Consider the following 26,284-nt stretch of genomic DNA (forward strand, 5'->3'; position numbering starts at 1 on the left):
ACGTGCTCTTATCCTACAGCTAGTTCTTGAGACCTGAGGACTAGTCACTTAAGCATGCCCCATGGACTGTCCTGTTTTGTGCCACATCCAAGTGACCCTCAGGCCCCTATTGCTCAGGCCCCTCCCAAAAGCAACCCACAAGTCACCCAAGGTCCTATTTCCTCTGGACAGAGGTGAACAATCTACAGAGAATGTCAACTTTACTTCTACTGAAACTCTTTCCGTTAAAAAAAATTCTGTTTCTCAGATTACTATTTCTGTAAACACAAGTCAGGTTGATAAAGACCACTGGTTGTCACGTGTCATGAGGACAGCCTGTCCTAGGGACCACATTCCAATCACCTTTGAGGTTTGATGGGTCTTCTCCTTTGCTTTCTTCTGCCTCTTCCCGGTTCTGTACATCCAGGCAACTTTGCTAATAATAGTGATCATTTATAAGCTTGTTAAATAGCCATAACTATAGAATAAGCAGGTGAATGGGAGGAAGGACAGGCTACTGTCCAACAAGAGAAATGTTTGCAGAAATGATTTAATGCTTAATTCCTCAAAATTCTTTAGTGCCTAAAGGCAGGTCTAGCATGATAAGCCTATAACCTGCATGAATAAAAATATAGGGCCAGTTTCTCCTTAGGAATACGTATAAGCTCCTAACAGTGATTTTGAAAGTGTGGGTCCTCAACCAGGAGCAGCAGGAGCACCACCTGGGAATTCCTTAGAAATGCAAATTTTCAGGCCTCACCCCAGACCTACTGATTCAGCAATTCTGGAGGTGGGACCTAGCAAGGTAGAGGGTAGGGCCCAGCTTTCCAAGTGATGCTGGAGCACACTCAAGTGTAAGAACTGCAGGGTTAGAGACTTAGACCAGGGGGCTTTCTGCCTATTATCAGGAATCTGACTATATCATTAATGGACAGAAGGCATGTAGACTTCATCTGAACCCTAAACATTAAGGCAGAGATCTAGCATCTGCATCTGCACCATCCATGAACTTATTTCTCAAAGCCACCATTTTTGGCTTGACAAGTCCCACAAACTCATTTTCTTAAGTCTAAGGCAGTATCACTCATTTGCTCTCAAATCTACCCATTTTGCCCTGCAAAACGAACTCTTGGTATATTATTTTGCAATTAAAAGAATAAAGCTAGGCTTTATTCCTACGTTAATCATAATTATATTTGTGTGATTTTTGTTCTCTCAATCTTTGGCTTTCCAAACTAGATTAGTAGTCTGTCCATATTATCCTCATAAGAAAATCTGAAGCTAAAAACAAAAACAAAAACAAAAACAAACAACAACAATAAAACAAAATCCCTAGAAGGAATTGAAGTAATTGGTTCTGACCAGAGCCCATCCAGAATGCCCTAGTTACTGGAAGGATAACAAAAGGAATTGGAGGCTTGCCAGGTTAAGAACTACAAATTCTGGATGCCCAGGTACATTTGCATTTCAGATAAACAACAAATGGTGCGTGGGACTTGCTTACAACCAAAAAATTATTCACTGTTTATCTGAAATGTAAATGTACCTGGACATCCTGTATTTTAACTGGCAATGGACCCAAAGTAGGGAATACTGCCCTTTGGGAAGGTTTTGGGGAGACAGCCATCCTCAAATACTTAAAGAGCTATTAAGAGAAAAATGGGCTAATACCAATATAGATTCCGATACTAAAATTCGTGGATAAAAATTACAGGAACAGCATATCTGGCTCAATGGAAGAAAGACATCTGTATGTCAAGAGATAATAGCGGAGACAGGTGGAGGATGCTGGCAGGAAGGCAGGGTTTGGGAGTGCTGGTTGAGGTCTCAGGCTAGAAGATAGGGCCCTGGACTTGAAGGCCTGTGTGTCCCCAAATTGTTTGAGTTGCCCTTCTCTAAAATCTTTCTGCCTCCCAAACTATGCAAAGTGCTTGGGTATACACAGATAAGCCGTGGCTCTGCACATGGGCAAGATACAGGTGGCAGGAAAGGACCATGTTCCAGAAAGGAGAAAACCCACAGGAGTTCTGAACCTAACTTGTGCCCACCCACTGGCAGGACCTCATGAAACACATGTGGGTGTATTTTTTGTGATGTGTTTTTAAAAGCCATTAAGGTAAAAGGGGTTAAAGAGTACACTAATCATGACAAGCCCTGAGTAATGTACAGAACTGTGCAATCACTACATTGTACACCTGAAACTAACAGAACACTGTACCTTAGCTACCCTGAAATTTAAAATAAAAAAAGTTAAACAGCCATTTAGATTATGTGAGGATTTTTCAAAGGCATTTCCGTGACTGGAAAACCCTTAACGGCTTCCAAGAGTAAACTGGAGAAATAAGGTAACTCACTCTTTGTCCTGCTGTCCATTTCTGGTTTTGACGGCTCCGGAGTTGTAGCTGGAGGTAACTTCTTTCCAATAGTCTGGGGAGGAAAGAGACCATTTTACTGAACAAGATGATTCTCTCCATTAAACAAAGAAATAAAATCAAGTTCATGATGAAAAAATGCTCCCGACTGCTTCTAAAAACCACACACTTAAGTTTTTGCTGCTGCGTGTAGTGGTTGCCATTCTTCGACAGGTCAGACCCTCCATGACAAACAAGTGGGAGGACCAGGTAGAAAGGGCTTTATCCTTGGAGGCACTCAGTACCTTTTATTGTCATTCTTCCTCATGTCCTTATTAAAAGTTTGATTATTTTCAGCAGACTAGACAGGCACATTTCCTCTCACATTATGAGAAGCTGACTACATCTGTTGGGGCACAGCAGCTGGCCCAGAGGAGGTGCTCACAAGTGTTTGCAGAGCAGAAGAATGGTAGTAAGAGGGAAAGAATAAACACAGAAAGAAGGAAAGGGTAAAGGGATGGAGGGCCAGAAGGACAGGTGTACAGGTAGGTGGAAAGCGAGGCAAAAGCCTGAGTGTCCGGAGCAAGTGTGCCTTACTGCATCTCCTGGCCACCAAAATAAATCCAACTTGTCTTGCAGGGTACAAATCAACACATCCATGTCCTCAATGACAACTCTAGCTGCCCCAAAGGTGGAACATGGAGGGCCTGCAGCCCTCCTCTCACCAGCCTTTTAACCTTCCAGGGCTTTGAGAGAGGCCAGTGTCACAGATCCTAGGTGTTTATTTACTTTAAAAAAAAAAAAAAAGATGAGCCTGTTTGGAGTTCATTTTCTTTCCTTCATTCAAAGCTAATTCTATTATCATTTATTATTTATGACCATCCACCGAAAAGACTGATCTTGTCTCTGACTAAAGATGTTCCTGAAAACACAGGTGGCTCAGAGGCTCAAAGTACCAAAAACGAAAAAGCAGACAGCAAACAAAATGATAGTTCCAAAGGTGAGGTCTCTTCCCACTCTTCTCTTTTGCCACCACATTCGTGTGATTATGTTTAAGGCCCAAAGAAACTGTCTATTGATACCAGTGAAACAGCTGTTGAAACCAAGTAGCTGGGGAAATCAAGCTCCCCAGCAATGAATGCTTTCCCTAGTGAGAATTCCAGCCACTGGGAAAACCAAACATATCTGCCCTTCGAACACATGGAGAGGAATGAACTGCATAATTCAAAAACTGGCCTGGTGGAATGTTTCCTCAAATAAAACTGATTCACCACAGTTTTTAATTTGAAAAAGTTCTTCATGCTTCAAATGTTGAAACTAACATTAAATATGAATAAATCACAGAAAGAGGATAAGATAAATCAAATCCTCAGACCTTCATGAATTTTTAAAAACATTTGTGACAGAAAGCTTTTACATTTTACACGGTGACATTTTTATTTAGTGCCACAGGGCTTTCTAAATTGGATAAAAAATGAAACCCAAAATATCATGCCGCCCCTTGACTGCTGCTAAGTACTCAAACTAATAACATTTTGTGATTCCAAGGAAGCATCAAGGAGGAAGAAAGCATGTTGTTATTTGGCCATAAGGTCAAATTTGACAAAAAAACCGTCCTTAGAATTATCTTGAAAAATCAGGAAGTGCCGAGAAGAGGAGACACTGTCAAGTGGCATTCACATTCCTGTTTGCACTTCCAATGGCATCCTCCTCAATCTCCATCCTTCCCTTAGGGACTGAAACAAAGCATCACTGTTGTTAACTCATTAGGAAGAAGAAAAGTAAAACTATTAATACTTTAGTGATTACTGACAGTGGAGAGAGGAAATCAGGAAAATACAGAAAGGAAACACTGCTCATTCCTGACTTGGGTTCCTTTCTGGGTAAAAATGAGGCTTCCTGGGGATCCCTGGGTGGCTCAGCGGTTTAGTGCCTGCTTTCAGCCCAGGGCGTGATCCCAGAGTCCCGGGATCGAGTCCCACATCGGGCTCCCTGCATGGAGCCTGCTTCTCCCTCTGCCTGTGTCTCTGCCTCTCTCTCTCTCTTTCTCTCTGTGTCTCTCATGAATAAATAAAATCTTTTTTTTTTTTTTTAAGGAGGCTTCCAATGGTCTGGGCTTTATTTTATTTTATTCTTTTAAAGATTTTATTTATTTATTCATGAGAGACACAGAGAGAGAGGCAGAGACACAGGCAGAGAGAGAAGCAGGCTCCATGCAGGGAGCCTGATGTGGGACTCGATCCCGGGAACCTGGGATGATGACCTGAGCCAAAGGCAGAAGCTCAACCACTGAGCCACCCAGGCATCCCCCAGTGGTCTGGGCTTTAAACCAGATGCCTTCCTTTAGGGAACCCTTCACAGGTTGTGTGTTCTTACAACTGCCTCTTATTTAGTAACAAAACGAAGTGCTGCTCATGGTCTCTGACGCCCTGGTTCACAGGACAGCGAAAGCTAAGAGACATCAAGAGCCACCAGTTAAATACACTTACTTCTATACAGAAAGACACGCGAATGCAGAGCTTACTCTGTTCTTTCTCCTCACGGTTTCAGAAAATACTGCACACCCTGGCCTCTGTGTGGATCCCAGCAACAGGGGTGATGGTGAGGCTGATAATGCACTCATCTGCCAGGGGCGCTGGACTTAAATGGACTCCTTCTTTCTTCTTTTGAGCCGTGATTGAAGGTCAAGAGTAAGGCAAGTTCCTCCCCTCTCAGCCTGATCCCCCAGGCGGGGAAGATTCAGCTGTTTCTCTCTTCTCTAGGACCTAGGCCTGGCAGAGTACAGCTCCCAGACGTGCAGCACAGTATCTATGACTGGGAACTTGCTAGTAAAGCCAATTCCCGGGCCCCACCCTAGACTTTCTCAATCAGAAACTCTGGGGACGGTGCCCGGCAGTCTCTGTCTGAACACACCCTCCAGGGGATGCTGATGCACGCTCAAGATCCAGAAGCCCTGACGTAGATGTGGGTGGGACTCCATCAGCACTAACCAAATACCTCTCTTGGATTAACAATGCAGGTGCCTACTCTCATACCTCCATACATCATAAACCATCTTTTTCACTCTTCTTACTCTTCTCTCTCTCCTTCCAGAAGGCCTTGATGCCTTTTACCTTCTCTGCTCTCCGGTGGCGTAACAACTCATCACTCTTACTATGTCACTCAGCTCAGAGAGGAACGAGAGTTTAGTGGAGCTGACAGTGGGAGACGATGTCACTGAAGGGAGAGAATGGGAGCCCAGGTGGCTATGAGACCCTTCACTAAAGAAACCCTGAGAGGATGGGTGTGGGAAGGGACAGATGGACGAATGGACAGGAAGATGGTTTTGTATCAACAATGGATGACCATCCCTAGCCTCAGACTACTTTGATGGCCAAGTGAGCAGATGTGCATGACTGCACGAACTTTCAGGGAGAGCCAAGTCCTGTGGCTTTCAGAGTGTTTCCCTCTACGGGTATGGTAGATGGGACATCTCTTCGTTGTACGAGACTGTCTCACACACTACACTAAAGGATATCTGGCAACTTTTGCTCCTGCCCACCAATAGCCTGCAGTGCTCCTCCATAAATGCATCCACCCCAAATGCCCTACCCCTTTCTAAACACCACATTTTAGAACCTCTGTCCCTGCCTTTCCCCTAAATATAAGAACAAAAACAAGGGGCAATGAAATACTGCTTTCTCACCAGGCTTTCAGCTTCCCCTACGTGGCTGAAAACAACTTTGGTCCACTAGGATAAAAGTGAAAAGACTCTCAACTTTCAAAGGGCAATGCCTAGCTCTAGTACACACATAGGTCATATATAATTGAAGGCCAGGCCTAAGTGGACAGAGAAATCAGGGAATCACATCCAAACATCTCTCATCCGCCTTGCAGGCAGTGAAGAAGGATGTTAGGCTTCCAGCAGCTATGGAAGAGGATTCAGGATCTCTACTCACTGCTTCCTCAGCAGGGTTCCGGGATTTTTGCCCTCCTAAGAAGGTAGCTTATCCAGGACAAGGACTGGCCATGCACTTGGGGGTTGTGTTGACTCTGCTCAGGACACAGCTCTTTCACTCCTAAGAGATGGGCAACAGGCCCATTTTTCCATCTGCCTTGTAAAGGAACACTTGCCAGCTACGCTCCACAGCTCAGCCCAGCATTTCCTCTTCTCTGTGCTGTGGCCTAAAGACTTATTAGTACCAACATTTATGCTACTCTGCTGTTTGCCCCCCCATCTTGGAGCTGCTGCTTAGTCTGGGAGTAGATGTCCATACGGATGACTGTATAAAGCTGAAGACTCTACAAATAGACAATTATTGATTGCCACTGATATCATCTACTATTGCTATGGATCTACTTCGACATACAGTCATCACCAGGCTGCCAGCAACTTTTGTCTCTCCTACCACATCCTAATCTCCATTTTAAAAAATGCCTTTAAAAAAAAATAACTAAAAAAAATCATTCCTTTGAATATTTAAGACCAGAAGTCTCTCAACTATTTGCTTTCTTGACAAAAGTATTAAGTTTCTGGGGGGTTTGTGTACCTTAGGAGCATCATATATACTCCTAGCTCCACAAGATCTGGTAATATAGCATTGGGAAAGATAAGCCCCATATGATTTCAGTTACTGGAGCAAGTAATTTTTTTTTCTTTTTCTATGCCAAAATGAAGAAACTAATGCTTGTAGGAAAGACAGTCACTGGATTTGAGCCCAGTGGAATCCAGTTCCCTAATGACTAATATATCTGTTTCTCTTTGTGACTGATGGAGCGTGAGACCAGGGTCCTACTCAAATCAACCCACTCCTGTGACTTCATTATAACTCAGATATAAACTCCTTTGAGTGCATGCAATTTTCTCATTATAGGACAATGCTAAAGAGAAAGAAGTTTAAGTCCCATCTCTGAAAAGTCCCCTCTCCAAGAATACCACACATAATTCTTCATCACAAAGGCAACCAGGTTCAGTGGATAGGGGGAAGAGAGTGAGAGCTCCCTTAAATTCTAGCAGTCAGTGAAGCCTCTCTGTTAGTAGACCAGGTTTTCGGATACCTATTCTAGAAGAGGGTGATCTTCTGAGAAGCTATATGTAGACATTACTCAAGTGCTCACAGAAAGCCAAACACATGAGATAACTCTTCAAACAGCTGGTAAAATATAAGATAAAGGATGGCTCTTTCAAGGCATTCCTTTTACTACACTTGTGTCTAACGGTATTCCTTCTGGGATGCCTGGGTGACTCAGTGGTTGGGCGTTGGCCTTCGGCTCAGGGCGTGATCCTGGAGTCCCGGGATCGAGTCCTGCATCGGGCTTCCTGTGTGGAGCCTGCTTCTCCTTCTGCCTGTGTCTCTGCCCCCCCCTCTCTGTGTGTGTGTGTGTTTCTCAAGAATAAATAAATATTTTTTAAAAATAACAGTATCCCTTTCCTTCCTGCTCAGTACAGATTTATTAAGTGCCTGTTCAATGCGAGACAGGGAAGCATATGAAAAGGCAGGAGGATGCCACACATCACTGCAAACACTGAAACAGCAATGCGTTGGGTTTTCCAGAGTGCTGTGTTGAGGAGTGTATAGCAATGTGGCATGGTTACCCCAAATGTTAGTCACATACAGGATATGGGGAGATAAAAGCTACAGGAAATAGTGACTGGAGAAAACAAAACAGTATGTATATGTAACCATATCCACAACTTTTTAGCTTTCATTTAACATCATAACTCTGAAAGGATGCACAAATTACTAAAGTTTACTGTAAACTCTGAATATTTCTTTTTAAACACCCCCTTCACGAACACCTATAATTGATGATACTATGAAAAGTCTTCCTGCTGCTCAGCAGGGAGCAGTAGGAGCAGAGCCAAAGCCCTGAAGCTCATGTCAGAGCCAGAAGAGAACAAGCACAAAGGAGCATCCTTACAATGTGTGCCTGTAAGCTTCTGATGGAAGCCTTTTCTACTTGCTGGGAAATTTACATTAGCAACTGTCAATTTGCCCATCTTTGGTTGGCTCAGTTTAAACTATTTAATATCAACAGGACATATGGCAGAGTAAAATGCAACTCAAAATTCTGAAGATAAAATGCACGGTCCAGTAAAAGTAAAAATATATTTTTAGTTCCATTCTAGAGACAGAGGTCACCTTTAAAACATCTCACATACCACTAGGTCAATTCTGACATCTCCAAAGAGGCATGCTTCAGCCTATTTTTAAGCACCACTATAAGAAAAAGAATTGTTAAAGTAATCTTCTGGCTATAAAATTGGGCTTAAGACCTACAGTTAGTTACTTATATAGCGTTTATTTCCCTGGTTGTCTTGAAAACTTAGCAATAATTCAAGTTACGCTAAACCTCTTTGCCCAATCATGGTTGAAGACCTTATCAGATTCATAGCTGCTCTGGAAGCATTTGTTAACTCTATTACACTGAGAAGTTTAACTAACTGCTTTTCTCCCTTTTTCCTCTTCAGATATAGTGACCTGCTTGAGAGCAGGACCTAGATATTATTTTATTTCTCTATCTCCACAAAGGATATGAAGGGTCAGTAAGTGTTGAGTGGAGCAGGGAGTTTGGGGGTGCCATGGACTCCCCCTTTGCCCTAGCATTAGCATCCTCCCACAGCACAACTGGTGAATGAGGGGAGAGGTCCTTCTTGACAAAGCAGACCAGGAGGCCCTCTTAGAGCCCCATGGTTTGTCACTGCCATGTATCAGATCTTTCCAGCACAGTTTTAGGGGACATCACATTTTCCGGGATATCGTCCTAGACCTGTTGCCCCGGCCTCACTCCCTTGTACCCATGCCCCTGAGCTCCTATTAATTATTAGTCACCATAAAGCAGAATCCAGTCTCAGCTATGTTTCTGGTAGACAGCTCTCTGCCTATGGTTTCCAAATATTCATCCTAGCCTATTGCCTCATGTTCCCTCAAGTTCCTATCTATTATGATCAAAAGACCTTCATCTGGAGGGTTCATTATCATCCAGGTATGTACACCATTCTCTTGTTCTGAAATAATTTTCCAAAGTATGTTCCCAAGATGTTCAACCAACCAACCAACTGCCAAAACAGCTAATCCCACAGTCTGGTAAATACGGGAAACATCGAACACTTGGCCTAATACTTGCATAATAGCATATTAAAGGCTCTGGAAAAAAAAAAAAGGCTCTGAGAAGTCCTATAGTTACTGTTTAACTTTATCCTTAGCATTACCTAAGTGTTTTCTAAATGTAACTGGTACTCCTTCTGCTGCCTATTAACACACCATAAGAATGAGTAGTGTATGGAATAGTTGGATAAACACCACTACCTCTGCTTCCTAAAATCTCAGGACTCATCCTCTTTGTTTCCTGGACTCACGACTTAGAACCCACCCTTGATTACTCTCTTACCGTATCTTCTCATATCTGATGCACACCAAGGCCCTGTCTTCAGATTTACCCCTTCCTCTTTGACCCAAGCCTAGAGCCTTGTTATCATCACAGGGACTGTTTCACTAATTTTCTAGACAAGAATCCTGTTCCTCAGTTCAGGCTAACTTCCTCTGATTTCCCATGAGACTCAGATTTTAGTCAACTTCCACCATCACCCCTTACCATATCTACTTCAAAACACTCAGGGAGGGCAGCCCGGGTGGCTCAGCAGTTTAGTGCCACCTTCAGCCCAGGGTGTGATCCTGGAAACCCGGGATCGAGTCCCACGTCGGGCTCCCTGCATGAAGCCTGCTTCTCTCTCTGTCTGTGTCTCTGCCTCTCTCTCTCTGCCTCTCATGAATAAATAAACAAAATCTTTAAAAAAACAAACACTCAGGGGAAAAAAAGCCACTCAGAATATATACTACTACTTAATGGCTGTTTATATAAATTCCCAAAGCCCTGAAGAAATTTACTTCCAATTGCCTCAACCAGCCATATCTCTCAATGGCTGGTATCTTTCCCTTGTGCTCTTAAGACTAATAGCCAACTTTCTCTGCATATAAAACTCCAAAGCCCATCTTAGATGTTTCCATTAGGCCTTCCAGGGTTTACTCTTTCAATCTGTCCAATAAAAGTTTAGTATCTGTCATTCTACTGAACATGTATATATGAAGTCTGTTTTCTGTTAGTGTATTTCTCTCTCTCCCCGAGACACTTGCACGCATTTGTGTGTATCGGTAGAAAGATGTATCTGTGAATTTCAGCCAATTCTATCATTTACCATGCACTTTATCTTCTGCCAGGATTTGATCATGTGGGTCACTTGTTTGCATTTTGAATAGCTCTAGAGACCATGCCCTAAAAAAAAACTAGAAAGAACCCTAGAATACATTCTCAGGTAGGGTAGGATTTTCTCTTTGTCAAAACAAAATAAGGTTTAGTAGAGGCTTCTACTCCTGCTGGGGAAACCAACATTGAAGAATGGATCAAAACCTACTTAAGTGCTCAATGAGGTGGAGAATGGACATTCAGACAACATTAAAATCATAGAAGGCAGCTCTCCAAACATCTGACACTATATGAAAAAAATACTGTTTATATTTTACCCCCACTGTTCCCAAGAGAGAAGCCTGCATGCTATTTTGCTGTAGGATCATCTTATTCACAGAGGATGAACAAGCCAAAGTAAATTTCCATTGCATATACCACTTAGACAAAATACAATTCACCATTATACTCTAAAAGACTATTTTCAGTGTTATGACACATAAAAGGAAAATGTAAACCTTCCTTAGACTAGAGGATTTAGTTTTATCTTTTGATTAACAATGCTCTCTTTTTAGATGCACCTGGAGAATTAAAAAAGAGTATGAGTAAGGGAGAGAGAAGGATGGTATGGCAGGAGTAAATACCATGGGGCTGGTTTGAGTTTTGTTCATCCAGGGCTTTAATAGGAAACTTGCTGAACTTTTGTAGACCAAGTCCTAATTTTCCTATAAAGTAGCTATATGAATCCAATTAATATACAAAGATGCTTTCTGGATTTAAAATATTTTTATTTATTCAATCACAACATAGTCTAGGCCATCTCCCCTTACCCGGGTTGGCACCTCCTCCCTCAGTGACTTTGAATCCCATCTCACTTTTAAGGTTCAAGTAAAGTCCAACTGGCTACATGAAGCCAGTTTCAGTAATGTTTCTACTGACATGCAGCCCCCAATGGTTCATGACATTTTTTAAAAAAGATTTTATTTATTTATTCATGAGAGATACAGAGGGAGAGAGGCAGAGAAACAGGCAGAGGGAGAGGCAGGCTCCCTGCGGGGAGCCCAGTGTGGGACTTGATCCCAGGACCCCGGGATCACAACCTGAGCCGAAGGCAGATGCTCAACCACTGAGCCACCCAGGTGCCCCGGATCATGACATTTTTATGACACACTTGAGGGCAAAACCACACTTCTTAGTTTTCCTTTATATCTCAAAAGTGAAGGCTAGCCTGCCCTCTCTCTCCTTCCCCTACCCCCTCCCTCCCCTCCTTCCTTTCATTCTATGCTGGAGGCTGGGTAGCAGTATATATTCTGAGTGGCTTTTTTCCCCTGAGTGTTTTGAAGTAGATATAGTAAGGGGTGATGATGGAAGTTGACTAAAAGATGAGATGGACAAAGTCCTGGACCTTTACTAAGTTCAAAATTTAGTAGCAGAGACAGACTCATTAGCAGAGCATCATAGTACAGAGGGATGAACACTACAATAAAGGTGTATAGAAGAGAGAAAAAGGAGCCATTAATAGTTCCACACTGGGAAATAAGTCTCACAGCACTGATGAAGCTTGAGGCAAATTCTGAAAAGTGAGCAGAAACTTGCCAGGTAGAGAATGATGGAAAGGGTCTAGGGGAAGAGAAGCAGGAGTGAAAGTGAGAATGTGTGCAGGGAAAGGGGGTGTGAGGGGGAGAGCTACTTGGGTCAGGAGGCCAGCAAGGTAAGTTGGGGCCAATATTAAGTTTGTGCATTATCTTAAAGGCAACTGGTAGTAATCAGAGATGTAGTGTGATCAACCTTGCGACCTTAAGACCAAAGATTTGGTGGCCTCCGAAAGAATGGAGAAAGTAAAGACATGCAAAAGTCAAGGGGCTAAACAGGAGGTTGCCACAATGATCCAACCAGGCAGTGAAACGAAGAATGTAAAAGAGACGTTGGAGAAGTATTTGAACCTCTCCATACTTTCAGGCACCACAGGGAGAAGTTGGTGATTGTGAACTAGTTTGAATATGGACAAAACCCAAACTCTGTTACATTCTTGAGTCTACATATATACATTTTCCATAGGTACTGAGCGCCAGTGACACACTGAGAGCAAAATTAAGTTCAGATCCTGGGATGCCTGGGTGCTCAGTGGTTGAGCATCTGCCTTTGGCTCAGGTCATGATACCAAGGTCCTGGGATTGAGTCTCCCATCAGGCTCCTCGCAAGGAGCCTGCTTCTCCCTCTGTCTATGTCTCTGCCTCTCTCTGTGTCTCTTATGAATAAATAAATAACATCTTTTCTTTCTTTTTTTTAAATAAATAACATACATTTTTTTAAAAAAGTTCAGATCCTGATTAGAGAGCAAAGCAGCCCATCACAGAGACTCAGGGAAGCATTTCAGAGAATCTATCCTAATGTGAAGAATCATAGTGAATGTGTTCTCAGTGCTCCAAGGCTGGTATGGTGACGTTTTGGAGAAAAATAGTAGGCCTGTGATAGTTGTGAACAGTTAGCTTACTGTTAAAACACCAATCAACCATTTGAAAACTAAAATACTTTTTTAAAAACAGAGACACAGAAGAAGCTCTTGAGACATATGAAAAAGTATCTTTCTAATCTGACAAATTTAAAGTAAACAGTTTAGTCAAATATGTCTCCAAAAATGTCTTACACTAGAGACAAAAATGGGAAATTTCTTTCCCCAAAAGAGAAGGGGCGCCTGGGAGGCTTAGTTGGTTGGGCATCTGCCTTCAGCTCAGGTCACCATCTCCCAGCCCTGGGATCGAGCCCGCTGTTGGGCTCTGTGCTCAGTGCAGAGTCTGCTCCTTCTCTCTCTGCCTCTCCCCCTGCTCTCTCTTGCATGCACTCTCTCTAATAAATAAATAAAGTCTTAAAAAAAAGAAATTTCCAGAGAAGCTTTTATGTCCCTCAGAGCAAGGAAAGGAAAGGAAATAGTTTCAGAGAAGAGGTAAATATTTGCAGCAATGTTTTATTGTTTTGTTTTCAAGTAAAACAGCTATTTATAGGGCTAGGGCACACACTGGAATATTATTCAGCCTTAAAGAAGAAGGAAATCTTGACACATGATACAACATGGATGGATGAACCTTGAAAACATTAAAATCAGTGAAATAAGCCAGTCACAGAGGGACAAATCCTATATTATTCTACTCATACAAGGCACCTAGAGGAGCCATATTTTTAGAGACAGAAAGTAGAAGGGTGGTCGTCAGGGGCTGGGGGCAGAGGGAATGAAGGGTTAGCGCTAAAGGAGTATAGAGCTTCGGTTTTGCAAGACGAAGGGATTTCTGGAGGTGGATGGTGTGGATGGCTGCATAACAATGGAAATGTACTTAATGCCACAGAAGTATGTACCTAAAAATGATTAAAATGGTAAATTTCATGTTATATATATTTTACCGCACGCTGTCAAAAGGTTTAGAGAATATGCCTCTTTCCCTATAAGCCTCTATGCATGAATGTTGACGAGAATGGCCAGAAACTGCTCCTGAGCCTCTAATACCCTGCTACTTAATATTCAACCACAAAATAATCTGGGGTGCAGCCAGCATCAAAAGAGGTGAGTTGGAGAACAACCCCATCTTTGTCCAGAAGCTCATTTCAGTCTTAGAGGAAACACTCCTTCCATTTCTATGAAGGACAACCTACTGCTTCCAGAAAGACAGTCTCTCAGTCTGGCTCCTGCTACAGAGCTCTGGTTTTAATGCTGCCGGGCTCATTCTTCCCTTTCATTGCCCGCTCCACAGATTTCCAAAGAATAACTCTTATCCCCCCCTTTTTAAAAATCATCTGGTCTCCCCGATTTTACAGAAGAAGGGAAGAGAAAACTGCATCAAAACTTAAAGACTCGATGATACCATCTTTATATTTTATTTCATTAGAAAGAACGAGTTCACGACACATACTTATTCAAAACAGGAACCTCCTAAATATATGCAGAGATCAGGCACATATTGGTTACATCTTCTAGACAGAGAGTGAAATACTTAGAAAGAGGACCCCAAGGTGCCACAAGAATGGATATCCTTCAAGAGAGATCAAATTAACCTCAGGGCACTCTAGTTACTAGTTACTAAGCCATATTCAACAATAAGGGGTGAACACACATTCTGTGTTTTCCATGAAAATATCCTACATGTCAACCCTTGGACTCTCTTACACCTTCCATGTTCCTACTGCAGATGCTTTGAATCTCTTGAAGAGCACTCACTACCCTCTCTGCTTTGGATTTATGGCTACTTATGTGTAGTCTGTCTGATGGACTAGAATACAAGTGGGGGCGGGGCCAGGACTGCATCTTGGTAATCTCTGTATCCTTGGGTACATCTTGCATACTGGAGGCACTAAATATTCATAATTTACTTTAGTCAACAATAAATTCATTCATCAAAAATATTTAGATCTATGGAGAAAGTACTGTGTGCCATGCATTTTTTGAGGTGCTAGGGATAGAACAACAGAACAAATAAACTTTCCCCGCCTTTCATGACGGTATCTAGCAAGAGTGACTTCGTATTAAGTAGGATTCCTCTCTACGAACAGACTTACCACTATGTGATCTCGGGCAAGTTACTTAACCTCTCTATACCCCTGTCTCCTTGTCTGAAATGGAAATGATACCATGTACCTTATAGATTTTCTAGGAGGATTAAATGGAAAAATGTATATAAAGTGCTTAGCTATTATTGCTATTATTGAATTTTACTGAATAAAAAAATCAATCATCATAATGCTCTTTATGAATCTAGTTACAAAGAATGACTGTTTCGATTACAGCAGCTTTTTAAAACAATAGGTTAACTGGCCCATTCCTTTGCTTGGGGAATGGAGAGCATGAAGCGACTTTTACAAGACAGTCACGTGGCAGAGACGAGCTTGGAGCAAAGCTATAATTCTGACAAATGAGCAAGGAAGAAAAGCAACAGCAATCACCATATAGTCATTGCCTGGGAGGAAAAACAGACAGAACAAAGAAAATGGGAGAAACAACTGAGGCCAAAGCCGACAACCCACAGAGCTTTCAGGTCAATAAAGCTTCGGTTAAGGTGGCACCCTACAGTGAGTGGCCGGAAGACTGTTCCAGAAGCCCCTCAAATACAGGCCCATGCCAACTGCTTCTGGCTGCATCCAAACTGTTATCTACTGTTAACGATGGAAAAACAACAAGGCGTGTGTCTGGGAAAAATGGCCTGTTGTCAGAGAACAGAAAGCCTTTTATTGGGAATTTTGATACTCAGGAGCAAACACACCACCAGAGAAAATCACTCCGAGCCATCTTTTACAAAGCTTGGCATCCATTCAACAATGGATGAAGAAATCCTAAATGGTTAGGCCAAACAGATACTCCTCCCAAGGCAGTTAAGAAACATGGACCAAATGAAACCATAAGCTCATGTGGTACAGATTTCTAAAGCTACTAGTAGAAATTACTGAGACACTTAGATGTGAAAAGCTGAATTCACAGTTCACTACCTGGAAGCAGCCAGGGCTCTTGCCGAAGGCTGCTCTTAAAGGCTTCTTTCAGTATCAGCAAGGATGAGACGACGGGAATTCTGTTCAGACCGTATAGGTAGTACATCAAATTCAACAAACCTTTGTGGAATGCCTACCACTACACAGCCTGCAAGCCCAAACTGCTTTCCTACATTATTTTTATGCTTTATGTTTTCAAGAACATGCTGTGTTTTCAGCTATAATGTGGGAGATTTAGACATAATGTTGACAGGAGTCAATGCAACCAACAAATTCCATTTCTCCCAGATCCTCGAGGTATATAGAGCCTTGCATTTAAACATTCCACACACTTTAAGAGATGTTTCACTAAGTTTGTAATAACATGGGAAATTTTATATAATGCTAAGTGGAAAAGATGCGCAAGTATGCGTATGAAAAAAAAATTATGTGTGTGGTATGATCTCAACCAGTTAAAAATGTGTGGCAGGAGATCCCTGGGTGGCTCAGCGGTTTAGTGCCTGCCTTCGGCCCAGGGCGTGATCCTGGAGTCCCAGAATCGAGTCCCACATTGGGCTCCCTGCATGGAGCCTGCTTCTCCCTCTCCCTGTGTCTCCACCCACCTCCCACCCGCTCTGCGCGTGTGTGTGTGTGTGTGTGTGTGTGTGTCCCATGAATAAATAAATAAAATCTTTTTAAAAAATGTATGGCAAAAGGGTTGAAAGTAAACACAAAAACAAAAGTCAACATAGTTCACCCCAAGGTGATTAAATTACAGCACTTTTTACTTTTTTTTTATTTTCTACTCTCCAGTGTTTTTACAAACCAGTTATTATTTTTACAACGAGAAAAAATAAAGTTTTAAGAAAATAGCACATACTAACTAGAAAGGATGGCCTACCTCTCTACATTACTGACTTATTTCCATAAGGCCTGATTTGATATGCAATACCTCCTAACTAGAAATCACATGCAGCTTTTATTAGTAGGTCATTATATTTCCTTTTCCAAGTCATTAGTAAGGATGTTAAGAACATCAGATGTAAAATGAGTCATGACAATAATTCACAAGACACCACCCATATAGAGCATCGCCTACCATTTATCACCACCCTTTACTTATAGTTATTCATCAGCTCTTAACCTCAGTGACTGTGTAGATGATATAAAATCATTTCTAATTAATGCCGTTCCAAAAAAGGATCAAGATATTGTATCATGTTTTCATGTTTTCAAAGTTAAGAAAATAGATTTCCTGCTCTTCTGATTGAACCCATGAATTCCTATTCAGTGTGTGACAGGAACTGAAAAAAAGTGGAGTTTAATTTGTAACTTTTTCACATATGATCAAAGACAAAAATTCTAGATTCCTCATTTCCCAGTATTCGAAGAAGTAATGATTGAAAGGGTGTGATTTATTTGCACGGAGTCTGTGGCTTTATTGTCCTGTTTTCTAGTGGTTCTCCAGTCCTCCAAAAGGAAAAACTTTTTATTTTATCTTATTTTATTTTTTTTGAAAAACTTTTTTTAAACACAAACTGAAGTAATGATTATAGTTCCTCAAATGAAAAAAAAAGTGATGAAAAGCAGGCCTCCCCCCAAATTTTGAGGTTTCATTTTTCCTCTGCTTTTAGAACTACTTACTTAAGTGTATCATAATCTTAAAATCACATAGATTTCACGGTTATTTTCATTTCTCAGCTATTTGACAACTGTCTCCACTTAATGTGAACATACTTTGATTTTGCTATTTTTCAAAATCACGCCTGCTTTTTTAATTTTTTTAAGGGAACTGAGGTTAGGGTGTAGATGGGTTGAATCAACGTACTTTTAAGAGGAATCTTTTGGTGGCCTGATTTCTGGTCTGCTGGAGAAAAAGTTCAATTCAGCCTGTGTTGGGCTATCATGCATATTCATTCACTCATTCAAAGTTACAAGTCTCTTCAGTAGCAAATCTCAGGTAAAAAAAGGAGTTCTCTTAAGGCTGGAATTCTAGGGTGCCTGAGATGAGTTTTAGGCAAATTAGATGCTCACCAAATGAACAAATGGTATGTCTTTCATTACTCATTTTGCATGTTCTCATTTTCCTGTACTAAAATGTTTCCCCATTCTCTTCTCTTTTCTTTGTAACATACACAAAGACACCAAACCACACTAAATAGAGGGGAAGAAAACCCTCATTTGAAAAACAAAACATGAAATCACCTATTTTAATCATGTGCTTTCTTAAATGGCACTTTTTATAATTCTATGTTATTTTTTAAAAAGGTATGTTTTATTTGTTTCACAGGGGTAGGGGGAGAGAATGTGTGCAGTAAAATATCCCAACTGATGCATTTTCTGGTCTTGAGAAATTCCTTGTCTTTTTCTATTACAATGGATAATGTTCTTTTCAGTGCTTTCCACTTCTGAGTTCCTGAGAGCTACAGCTCTCTTGCCACCTTCCACAAAGTCTCGCTACAGGCTCCACACAGGGAAAACAGTACAAATTCATGGAAGATGGTGGCAAAGGAGGACAACGAGCAGGAATCGTACTTCTGGAGTTTCTAACCTATTCCCTAACTCCTGAGTTATCATGCTTGATTTATTTCAGAGATGGGTTTCAGATGGTTATCTATCCGCTTCTACAGGGACTTTCAGGAAAAGATTTCCCCGTCCTCCTTGCCATAGGACAAGGAAGAGTCTATCAGGCCTCAGTATTGGCCACATCTTCCTTATTCCTAACCTGATCACCATGCCTCAGGTTACAGGGGGGCTCCCCTTTCAGCCATCGGGAGACCAGAGGACAAGCAACCATCAAACGCCATGTAAGCCTTCACTTCCTTCCAAAACTCCATTTAGCCTCTCTTTGTGATGATGACCACTGCCACAGCACCTGACTTTCAATTGCTTGACCATTTCACGGCCTTCGGTCACTGCCTCTCTGGATACCCCAGTCTCTTTCTAGTCATTGAATTTCATGAGAAGACAATCAGGCCACATTTGAATCTTCATTTCAGACAGACTTTCTAGACTAAAGTCAGGATTGGGCTACACACAAGCATACTGCTCTATGGCCCCATAAAACAATTTCTTATTACTTGGAAACTGCTGTGATCCCTCCCCTGACCTGGCTCTATCTCTTTTGGCCTCACTAATTTTTTCAAGACTTCTTTTCATCTTATATTCAGACGATTTTCCGCTCTCCTAACTAGTGACCTATGACTGAAGGATCTAGTCGAAAAACCTGGCATTGTTCGAACTCTTGGGCAGTAAATACAAAAATTACACCAAATTATCAGAGATCCTATAACCCTTACTGGGAAGCATGGTCAGTTCGCCCGTCTATTACATCCTGCTCACCTCCAGACTGCAAAAGAGACAGTGTGACCTGCATCACTTAGTCAGATTACTTATATGTGCAGGCACAGAATTGCCAGCTTTGTAATATTTCAGCCTCTTCCAAATCAAAAAACAACAATAGCTGTATTCCTGTCACTGGAAAAAGTAGGATTCTAAATTATGAACCAGCCAACTTTCTCTGTTTCTAGCAATGCCTGAATGTGGAGGGGATACTGGGGTTTGAAGCAAAAGAACTCTATCTGTAATTAGACACTCAGGACACGTAATGTGGGCAGCTCTCTCGGTGCAGCAATCAGACAGTACTAGCACTGTACCAGGAGGGCAAGTTGGGACTACTCCAGGATCAAACGTCTTGATACTGTACATCATTACTTCTCGTATCAACTTTCTTAATAGTCTAGAAAAGGTACTCAAGAACTTTCAGAAAAACTGCTTCTGGTAGAAAGAGAAAATGAAAAACCCAACTAAGAAATCAAAACAAAAAGAACAGACTGAACAGATGCTACCAAAACAAATGGAGCAAAACATATTAAAATCGCTGGTGGGTGAAAATGCTTAGCAAGTGAAAGAAGAAAAAAGAAAATGAGGCAGTAAATTCATCTTTACCACTTCTAACTTCCTCATCTTAAATGAGCAAAACAGAAATACAGCTTCTAAATGATAGAGACCCCAAATATCTGCCTTTAGTTGTCCAAACATTACCTCTTCTATTCCTCAAAGTTCAAGCATAAGTTTAATTGAGGTGAGACTTCTGAGTCACAGGCTATCTATGAAATGGCTTAACAATGGCCTTTTGATGAAGAAGCGGCTTTTAAGGCAATTCCTGCGTACTCTTAATTTGTCAACTGTTCATTTTATAGCTCAGGTTGAGAGAGAGAGAAAGCTCTAACAGAGGTGTAAGTAGGGGTTATTGTGCTTATGCTTCCATTTGCTTCAAGAGCATTTATGGGCACACATCTATTTGGGATCTGGCCTCACCACTAAAAGCCTGCATTGAGAATAAGGCTATCATCTCATTCTGTTTAAATGGCCTCTGATGCCACTGAAAAGCACAAAACAATCCCTGTGATCTAAATTCTTTAAATGGAAGAAAAGACACACCATTGTGCAAAGTAAGCTGGGCAACTTGTTTTAAAGTTGCCAGTTTTGAGGTGCCTGGGTAGCTCAGTCAGTTAAGCATCTGCTTTCTGCTCAGGCCGTAATCCCAGAGTCCTGGGATCGAGCCCCATGTCAGACTCCCTGCTCAGTGGGGTCTACTTCTCCCTCTCCCTCTGCCCCTCCCCTCCCCTCTGCTCATGCTCTCTCTCTCTCTCCTTCTCTCTCTTAAATAAATAAATAAAATCTTAAAAATAAAAATAAAAATAAAAAAAGTTGCCAGTTTTGAGGCATCTGAATGGATCAGTCGGTCCAGTACCTGACTCTTGGTTTGGACTCAGCTGTTGATTTCAGAGCCAGGGGATGAGCCCAGGCTCCACGCTGGGTTCGGAGTCTGCCTGAGATTCTTCCCACCCTCTCCCCCTCATACACTTGCACACTCTCCTTCAAATAAATAAAATCTTTTTAAAAAGATGCCAGTTTTTATAGAGCACTCAGCTTAATCCATCCCACTGAAATTCAGTTGTCTAGACTATCATTTTACAGGTAGTAAGAATATCAGCGAGAAAAAGACAAGTTAGGTACATATGCAGGATCTTTTTAATGGGCACACAGAAATTTTTAAAATCTTGACTTTCAGGATTGAAAAGCATCTGCAAACTTCAGGATTATAAACACTATGAAATAGTTTTGTTTTGTTTTTTAAAGATTTTATTTATTTATTCCTGAGAGAGAGAGGCAGAGAGGCAGAGGGAGAAGCAGGCTCCATGCAGGGAGCCCGATGTGGGACTCGATCCTGGGACCCCAGGATCACGCCCTGGGCTGAAGGCGGTTTACACTGAGCCACCAGGGCTGCCCTGAAATAGTTATGAATATAAGTAAAGAACAAAAGAGAGCCACATGAAATACTTGTAGATACTTCAGTTCACCCCACTGAAGAATATCAATGGAGTCAAATGAATGAGCCAGCAAATGTGCGAAAGGAAGGACTTTCATTTCCTATCCCCAAGGAATTCCAGAGCAGAAGGTGAGGAGAGAAAAAAATCAATCATAAAACTGGCTTTCCCTACCATGTAGGATAAATGAGGTACTATCATTTATAATTAACAATAGCACAAAAAAGAAATTCAGCTTTTATCAGAAGGACTATTTTGAATCCACTCTCAGTAAACCTTCAGAAGCAGCAGTCCTGGTCACCATTAAACCCCTGAAAGCAAGCAACCACTTGGGCTCCCTGCTCATCTTTTCTTCAGGGGTTGAGGAACAGGGGGCTCGGTCCTTCCCTCAAGCCATCTTCGATCTCTGGGAATAGTGCAACTGATCTGCTCTTTCATGTGGCTTCTCAGACTGAAGACCTGTTCCTCAACTCATTGTTCTAAGATGAGAAGAATAGTTTCCTTTCCCCTTAGGCAACAAGAACATACATTAATTAAACACCAATTCTAACGGCAAAGAGCTACCACTTCACACCCATTAGGATGGCTATTATAGAACAAACAAACAGAATGACGAGTGCTGGCAAGGATGTGGAGAAATTGGAATTCTCGTGCATTACTGGTAGGAATGCAAAATGGTGCAGCTGTTGTGGAAAACAGCGTGGCAGTTTCACAAAAAATTAAAAGTAGAATTACATATGATCCAGTAATTCTACTTCTGGGATATACCCAAAAGAATTGAGAGGAAGGACTCACATAGGTATCAGTAGGCCAGGGCTCATTATTCATGGTAGCCAAAAGGTAGAAACAACCTAAATGACTATCAATGGAGGAATGAATAAACAAATTGTGATATAGCTATACAGTGCAATATTATTCAGCCTTAAAAAGGAAGGAAATTCTGATACCTGCTACGACATAGATGAACCCTGAAGACATTACACTAGGTAAAATAAGCCTGACACAAAAGGATAAATATTTTATGACTCCACTTATAAGAGGTACCCAGCAGAATCAAATTGATAGAGACAGAAAGTTGAAGGGCTGCTAGGAGGAGGGGAGAATGAGAAGTTAGTGTTTAATGGATTACAGAGTTTACAGAGTTTCACTGTAGGAAGAGGAAAAAGTTCTGGGTTCTGGAAATGAATGGTGATGATGGTTGTACATTAATATGAACATATTTAATGCCACTGAACCGTACACCTAATAATGGATAAAATGGTGTTGTATATATTTTACTGTAATAAAAACACTCTACATTTCTATAGGAGTACATAGAAAGCTTTTATGGGGATTTTCACTGAGAAGTCACCGAGAAGTTTTAAAGCCAGGTGCAAGAGACTGAGAAAGTCTTACTTTTGTTCTGTTGGAATTTTTCACCATTTACTTGGGTTAGTTTCATTATAAACAAAACCAACCAGAATTAAGTCAGCCTTTAACCTGTTAATTCCTCTCTTAAAAACTCAGCCTGAGGGGATCCCTGGGTGGCTCAGCGGTTTAGCGCCTGCCTTTAGCCCAGGGCGTGATCCTGGAGTCCCACATAGGGATCCTTGCACAGAGCCTGCTTCTCCCTCTGCCTGTGTCTCCGCCTCTCTGTGTCTCTCATGAATAAATGAATAAAATCTTAAAAAAAAAAACTCAGCCTGAAAAAAATAATCAGGGCAGGTATAATGATGCATATACAAGAACGCTGTTTTTAAAATGAAAAATGTGGAAGCAATGTAAATAGTTATTACATGAGGATCGGTTCAATAAATGGTGGTATGCCTGTACAAGGATGACCATGTATTTGCCTGGAAAAAAGGGGGGCCCATAATATGTTAAGTTCTAAAAACAGGTAACATTTTCTATGACCTCATTATCGTATGAAGAGTGACGGGCATACTGCATGGACATTCCTGTTCTAATCAAATTCTGGAAGGATATATGTATAATGGTTGTTCCTAGGTAATAGGATTCAGGGCAGTGTATTCATATTCTTTAACTTTGCATTTTTATTATTATAATAATTATTGCAAAGAACTCTTGTAAGCAGAGAAGTAACAGGGCTATTTCCATTTTGAGAAATGAATAAGCAAAGGGTTTGGGGGGGGGGTGTCGCTAATGCAAATTAGTAGTTTGGAAGTCAAGAACCCTTTAAGGGTCCCAGGGGCTACCTTGCCTGTGCCATCTCCAGGCCTTAGCCTGAGGGAGCCAGAGGCTCTCCTGTGAGAGCCCAGGGCTATGGCTGAGCCTTTTCCATAGGTCACACCTTACAATCAACATGCTTGCACTTTCTCAAAGAGTCACCAGCTGAATTTTACATATAGATATCTAATTTTCATTTCTACTTTTTAGAACTCAGAACAATGATATCTGGCAATAATAATAATAATTATTATTATTAGCAGCAGCAGCAAATTTAAGATAGCTTTCTTTTTTTTTTAAGATAGCTTTCAACAAGAAAATTCTCTCAATCCATCACAGATGAGTATATTTTTTATTTTAGCTAGATGCTGCCTGTACTCACATACTTCTAGACAAGCAACAGATGCCGTTAGAAAACTTTTCAAGTTCTCCTAAAGTAATGTGTTAAAATAGTGTGTTCCCTTTTGTTATGCTCCCTTCCTTTTCGTGTAATTCTGAAAACATTATAGGTTAAAGCCCACAAAAAAAGCCACAGAGAGACATATTTTATAGATCTCATCAATTCTCCCCTTTAAATGTTTTTTTCAACAAGAGACAGGAATATGGAAGACACATGACGCATTGTGAGCCTCACTTACCCTGTGGTTTATTTAGGGAATTTTATTCTGTGTTTGGAAAATGACAGACTTCTGCTTTTAGGTAGACAAATATGAACAACTCACCAAGAGAAAAAAGACCCCCTGTCACTAGCAAACTTTTAGAAAGTCAGATAATTTAGTGTCTTTCTTTTGCTGCATATATGAGCAAATGAATAGAAATGCTCAGTCCTACAAAATTAGTCAAATATCTTTACCTCTATAAAAAACAGTTCCCCAGCACCCACCCAGAAGTCACTACTCACAGCTTCTCCATTCACCAGGAAAACTCCAAATGTCCATGCCTCCCAAGAGTTAAATGCCCCGTAGCTGGCTCACTCTGCGTGGACATATTCTTCTCCCCTGAGTTAACCTGAAGAGCAAGCTGGATTTGTTTACTGCACAAACATCTGTAATTGCTAAACATCTCGGTGGCATGGTGTAACAGTTACTGCTTGTGCAAACTGCCCATCTAAATGACTCTCTGCAGTATGAGCACATGAAAACCCAAGACACAAGAGAAATTGAAAACATCTGTAAAAATCAATGGCCGAATTGACCAAAGGGGTGGGGGGTGGGGAGGATTAAAACAGCTAAAGAGTTTCAGTGCAATATTTGACTTTAGAAAAGCTCCTCCGAGCTAGAGCTATAGGTTCTTCCTTAGCATATCCACAGCCCCCCTCTGAGGGGGATCCCAGCCGGCAGACACTTCTTGTAACCCCCCTGGGGCAAACCCTTTACAAGGCTTGTTAGAAAACTGCACAGACAAGATGCAAGATTAAGGGGACTTATTACATCTCTAAAAGCAAAGAAAGAAATACCTCTTCTCCCATCATGCAGTCAGCCTCCTTTCTTCAGTTTGAAAAGGTCCCAGAACTACCCAGGAACCCTCCCACTTCCTTCCAACAGCCAAAGGCACGGAGCCTGAAGGACCCAGCCTAACCCTGAGTCATACTTGGGACCAAATGAGCAATAGGGAGAACAAAGCTCGCATTTGTTTACGCTTCAGGAAACCAAGGCCGATTCACAGCTTGGGTGGCTTTGCGAGAAGTCCTCCTCCCTCGCCTGCCTGCTGCAGGAATGAAGCTGTCTCTCGGGGACCCACAGGTGTGACCGTTCAGACAAGGAACACACTGAAGGAGCATTTATTTGGCAGGACCCAGCGGCCACTTCAGTTTAAAAACATCAGATAGAAAATAAAAAGCCCACTGTCTTTCAACAGATAATCTGACGGGGAGTGACAGAGATCTAGAATATGGTTTGTATGTGAAATATCTATCGTAAAAATACCTGTATTTTAAAGAAGTGAGATTAGTGGTAACACACAAAAATTATGCATTAAAAAAAAGGAAAAAAAAACGAGGAAGAAGAAACAGCAGCGGCTTTATAGAAACATTCGACCTAGGAAAACTCAGCAGAACTCTTGCCAGCCATGTCATTGGTAGTATCCTCACAGATTGGAATAAACTGTTTAAATAGCAATCTTGTTTGGGCCCCAAATGAGATACCATTTCAATCATCCCTTCAATGGTTTTAGAGCCCAGTGGTGAAGAGCTCAAAACTCTAGAGCTAGAGTGTCAGAGATCAAAATCCTGGGGTCTCACTTCCCAGTCGTGTGATTTTGAGCAACTATTTAACCTCCATTCACTTCAGTTTCCTTATCTAAAAAATGGGGGTAAAAGCCCCAAACCAATCTATAGGGTTGTCTGGAAGATTAAATAGGTAATATATGTGCAGAGTGCTTAAAAAAGTACCTGGTACAAAGGAAGTGCCCTATTAGCCACTATCACAATTTCAGGACAACTTCACAAGGCAGGGTGCCACATCAACAGTACCCTCACCTTACCACAGTTCTTGCGTACTCACTCTGATGACCCATTTCACTTCTTAACTATGGGGAATTTTTTTTTACTTTTTAAATTGCACTAATTTAAAAACCATTTATTCAACATTTAGTAAGTGCCTGTGGTGTAGGGGATTTTTGAATGAGAGCTCAAGAAATGTTCAATCTGCTTGATAGGTCTGTTTATATATCACCCAAGAAAACAAATATGGGAGGGTGCCTGGGTGGCTCAGTGGTTGAGCATCTGCCTTTGGCTCATGTCGGGATCCCCGGGGTCCTGGGATCGAGTCCCACACTGGGGTCCCCGCATGGAGCCTCTGACTCCCTCTGCCTATGTCTCGGTCTCTCATGAATAAATAAATAAAA

General features: G+C 41.5%; 1 protein-coding gene across 18 annotated transcripts in view; it reads right to left on the bottom strand.

Annotated features, from left to right (window-relative positions):
* Positions 1-26,284, bottom strand: part of SH3KBP1 (SH3 domain containing kinase binding protein 1) — a 334,655-nt gene that overhangs the window by 100,735 nt on the left and 207,636 nt on the right. For 15 of the 18 annotated variants that reach the window (XM_025997485.2, XM_025997483.2, XM_025997484.2 and 12 more), the window contains one exon: positions 2,334-2,406. In XM_025997485.2, coding sequence (XP_025853270.1) covers positions 2,334-2,406 — 73 coding nt within the window. Of the gene's footprint in view, positions 1-2,333; positions 2,407-24,341; positions 24,449-24,896; positions 25,043-26,284 lie in introns of those variants that run through there. The other 3 variants (XM_072744016.1, XM_072744014.1, XM_072744015.1) reach the window with 2 other exon arrangements.

This window comes from Vulpes vulpes, chromosome X, assembly GCF_048418805.1.
Source record: "Vulpes vulpes isolate BD-2025 chromosome X, VulVul3, whole genome shotgun sequence".
NCBI lineage: Eukaryota > Metazoa > Chordata > Mammalia > Carnivora > Canidae > Vulpes > Vulpes vulpes.